This window comes from Meriones unguiculatus, chromosome 14 (genome assembly GCF_030254825.1).
Source record: "Meriones unguiculatus strain TT.TT164.6M chromosome 14, Bangor_MerUng_6.1, whole genome shotgun sequence".
Taxonomy (NCBI): Eukaryota; Metazoa; Chordata; class Mammalia; order Rodentia; family Muridae; genus Meriones; species Meriones unguiculatus.
The window spans coordinates 88,374,188-88,378,705 of record NC_083361.1 but is presented as its reverse complement, the minus strand read 5'-3'; the positions used below and the strand labels follow the sequence as shown (position 1 = coordinate 88,378,705).

The window sequence follows — 4,518 nt, the reverse complement described above, 5'->3', positions numbered from 1 at the left end:
ATTTCTTCTCATTGCTACCAAACAATGGTCATTAGTCAAAAAACACAATTGCATTGGTGCTCTTTTTAAAGCCTTCTGCCCGTCTTTCCCACTGTATTTTCCTTATTTGAGGGAATGGGCACTTTTTAATGTTAGAATTCATGGTGCCTAGAATACTATCTGGAACACAGCAGGTCCTGCATATTTTTAAGACCATTGCAGTGTTTCATATATAAAATAATCTCATTCCCCAGCCAGAACACGTTGCACCCCAAATCGCTTGCGCAGGGCGGCTTGGATCTGCCTGGATTTGAGACTATAAACCAGAGGATTTAGCAGCGGGGTCATGAGCAGGTAGGCGTTGCTCATGCTGGTGTAGAGAACAGGAGAGGTTTCCTTAGTGTAGCGATGCAGTACTGCAAGGCTGATGAGCGGCAAATAGAACACCAGCACCGTGCAGAGGTGACAGACACAGGTGTGCAGGGATTTCCAGTTTCCATCTTGGATCCCCAGTTTCATCACAGCGCCCAAGATCTTCATGTAGGAAGCTAAGATGAAGATCACATCTACCGCAAATGTGCAGAGTACACAGACCAGTCCATAGATACTGCTAAACGTGACGTCTCCACAGGCCAAGTTCAGCATATCTGGGTAGTAGCAATACGAGTGTGAGAGGATATTGGTCCCGCAGAAAGGAAACGCCCTGAGGAAAAAAGGCAGAGGGGCCAACAGAGTGGCTCCTCGTAGGAGGGCAGCTCCACTGAGGCCGATAACAGTGTGGTGATTCAGGATCCTGGTATAAGAGAGTGGAGCACAGATAGCAACCAAGCGGTCGAAGGCCATGGCCACCAGAACACCTGACTCTACCGAGGAGAGAGTGTGGATAAAGAACATTTGCGTCAGACAGGCATCCAGACCAACATGGTGGACATCAAACCAGAAGATGGCCAAGACGCTGGGCATTGTGGACAGTGAGAGGCCTAAGTCCGTGAGGGCTAGCATGGCCAAAAAATAGAACTGGGGTTCATGAAGGTTCTGCTCTGCTCTCACTAGAAGGAGGAGAAGAACGTTCCCCCCAAGCGCTACCAGGTACAGGATACAGAAGGGGATTGAGATCCACATACGTGCAGCCTCCAGACCAGGGATACCAATGAAGGAAAAAGTGGGCCGAGTGGCAGTAAAATTGAAAGCCGACATGGTGAGTTGTGGGTGAGGCTGCAGTCCGGGACACTCACATAGCTACAAAACAGAAATCGAATCAGAAATTTGAAAACTGAGTAAAAAGTAAAACCGTATTTTTATACATGGAATAGCAAAACTGAGTCCTGGAGACTTCAAACTGGGTCATCAAATTTTGGGCAGAGAGTGGAACAACTGGAGTTCTAAGAAGGTTCTGATACACATGAAACTGTTCAACCCTTAAAGAAAATGGTGTGACAGTCTCTTTCAGAGTAAAACACAGGTTTATGTTGTACTGAATATCCAGTGACTGCATTACTATGAATTTGTCTAATAGAAATGAAAATTCAAATTCATAATGCTACTTTTGAGATAAACATGAAGATTCAATTCCTCCGAGGTTGGCCCATGCTTGGAATCCCCGGTGCACGGTTGTCCACAGCCCTGGAGCCCAGCATGCCTGAGGTTCAGCTTCTCCAGTGTTCCTGGTTGACCAGTCCTCCTGGCAGAGTCCTCTCACACCACAGACACCTTAAATCAGCTGAAGAGATAGCAGAACCCCAGACTCACAAGGAGACGGGGCTCCTCCCAGCTGGAAGAGGCAACACTCTGCTTCTCATTGAGTCCTCTTGGGGCCTCCTCTTCAGCTGCATTTAAGACTCCTTTGACCTCCCAGGTTGGAAGATGAAGCCACGTGTGTCTGCAGTCATTTCAGTGACCTCAGGACCCAGACCATTCCTGGCTGACGAGTGCTTACTGTTTCTGTCTTCCTTCCTGCTCCCACTCAATGTGATGAGAATTTCTTTTATCTTCCCTGTTGCTACAGATACTACACACTAAATTCTGTACATGGTACATCATAAACTTAGTGTTCATGCCTTCTCCCAAAAAAACATATAGAATTAACCTATGTACTATTCATGATAGCCAAAATTGATTATACATTTTTTCCGAATGGATAAAATAGACTCAACAGGCCCATGTAATTTAAATTTCAAAAGGAAGAAATCACTGAAAGACACAACGGCAGAACTTGATCATTTATGTCATATCAAGAAAAAAGAAATACAAAATATGAATGCTGCCTAATCTTATGCACATGAAGAAAGAAATCATCAAATTCAAGTGCAGCTGGTCAGAAAGAAGGGCAGGACAGATGGTGAGAAGTGCGGGTACACATACACACTGGCGAGCCTGCAGGCAAATGGACATGACTCATACTTGCATGAGCTTGTGATGCCATGACTTTATACATTTTAAAAGTTATCATTGATCTGCCATATTTTAGTGTGTATTTATTCATTAACCTAATAAAATTGGTTCAAAATATTATATATTATCTTGTCACAAGTAGTTTTTCAATGACATTAAATATTTATTGACATGTGTGTGTTTGTGTGTAGTTTCTTCCATAATCCTGTCCTTTCACTGATTCTTAAAGAAAATACATGTCACATTTGTAAAATGACTAGATTCTCAGTATTGGACACGTTTTCTTTATGTCAAGGACACACCCCAGGCTTCTGTGTCTTACACTGTCAACTACTAGACCCTTGTAGCCTGCACCATAGTGAGTAAACTCACAGAGCTCTGTGACCTCACGAACATTTTTGTTTCAATGTTTTTTTCATTCAGTTGCTTTATTTTTTCCTGTGTCTTTTTATTTATTAGAATTTATTCACTTTGTATCCCAGCTATAGCCCCCACCCTCGTCCCCTCCCAATTCCACCCTCACTCCATCTTCTTCCATTCCCCTCCCCAAGTCCACTGATAGGGGAGGTCCTCCTCCCCTTCCATCTGACCCTAGTCTATCAGGTCTCATCAGGAGTGGCTGCATTATCTTCCTCTGTGGCCTGATAAGGCTACCCTCCCCCTCAGGAGGAGGTGATCAAAGAGCAGGCCACTGAGTTCATGTCAGAGAAAGCCCCTGTCCCCCTTACTAGGGAATCCACTTGGATGCTGAGCTGCCATGGGCTACATTTGTGCAGGAGTTCTAGATTATATCCATGCATGGTCCTTGGTTGGAGTATCAGTCTCAGAAAAAGATCCCTGTGCCCAGATTTATTGGTTCAGTTGTTTTCCTTTATAGAGCTCCAGACCCTTCCAGGTCTTTCTATCTCCCCCTTCTCTCATAAGATTTCCTTCACTCTATCCAAAATTTGGCTATGAGTCTCAGCATCAGCTTTAATATCCTGCTGGGCAGAGTCTTTCAGAGGCTCTCTGTGGTAGGCTCCTACCTTGTTCCTTGTTTTCACGTTCTTCCGATGTCTATCCCATTTGCATTTCTGAATAAGTATTGAGCATCTTACCCAGGGTCCTCCTTCCTGTTTAGCTTCCTTAGATGTACAGATCTTAGTGTTTTCTCTATTCAGACTACTAAATTCTCGCATGTATACACCAACCCTTTCCATACTTAGACAGTTTTGGACATACATTGTACAGTAGATAGGGTTTTTTAGTTATTTTAGCCCTTCTAAATCTATATGATATTTTTGTATTTTCTTAAGAAAAATGAGTGAGCTATCCATGAAATGCCTGCTTATATGCTTTGTGTGTATGAGAACAAGAAGTCAGGAAATCATAACAGGCTTAAATTATGACTGCAGTGTGTGAGGAGTTTGTCTTTGGTTATCTCTTTGTGTTGATTTTCCTATTTTTAGCATAGTGTTACTGAATCATGTAGGCTTGAAATCAGAAATAACAGACTAAATTACCTCAGTAGAGCTTAACACTGATAAATTCATTATTCATACAAAAAGTCTAAATTTATATTCTTTTATTAGTTTGTGAGTTTATGCTTTCCCTCAATCCAGGTGCTGTGACTGCACCATTTATTCTTCCCTGTGCTTTTCTCCTTATTGAGTGAGTGATGAAAAGATTGTCAATTTTTAAGTAATCACTGTTTTATCTCCTCAAATGAATATCATTTAATTATCTGATATTAAATTAACAACTTTTATTTCAATAGTTGTACCCATGAGATTTTGAATTTTGATAATATTTTCTCCCCATTGACTCATATTCAAGTATTTGTCTTTACAACCTTTTGGTTTCTTTGAGATATTTTGTGAAATATCTGAGGGATTACTATCAGTAATATTTTTTATAAGGGCATATAAATTTTACTTAGTTCAAATGTTTGAATTTAGCAATTGGATTTCAACAAATTCTATATGTTCCTGTTAGTTAAATCTGTGATATTGGTACTACATTTTGATATTGCTATGTGAACTAATCCTATGACGTGATAAAGAAAAAGACGTAATGTACTTCCTAAAAATTAATCACTTAGAATTTCTGCTCTGTCAGAGAATTTAACTTAACAAAAACATATCTAGGTAAATTTTAGACGTTATAAAA

General features: G+C 41.1%; 1 protein-coding gene across 1 annotated transcript; it reads right to left on the bottom strand.

Annotated features, from left to right (window-relative positions):
• Positions 1-222: 222 nt before the first annotated feature.
• On the bottom strand, positions 223-1,176 carry LOC110541515 (olfactory receptor 51I1-like). The gene has a single exon (XM_021628252.2). It carries the CDS (start codon positions 1,174-1,176, stop codon positions 223-225), a length of 954 nt encoding a protein of 317 aa, XP_021483927.1.
• Between the last annotated feature and the right edge of the window lie 3,342 nt (positions 1,177-4,518).

Bases quoted from the DNA above. Each gene is read 5' to 3' on its own strand.
- LOC110541515 (XM_021628252.2), bottom strand. From the start codon at position 1,176: ATGTCGGCTTTCAATTTTACTGCCACTCGGCCCACTTTTTCCTTCATT.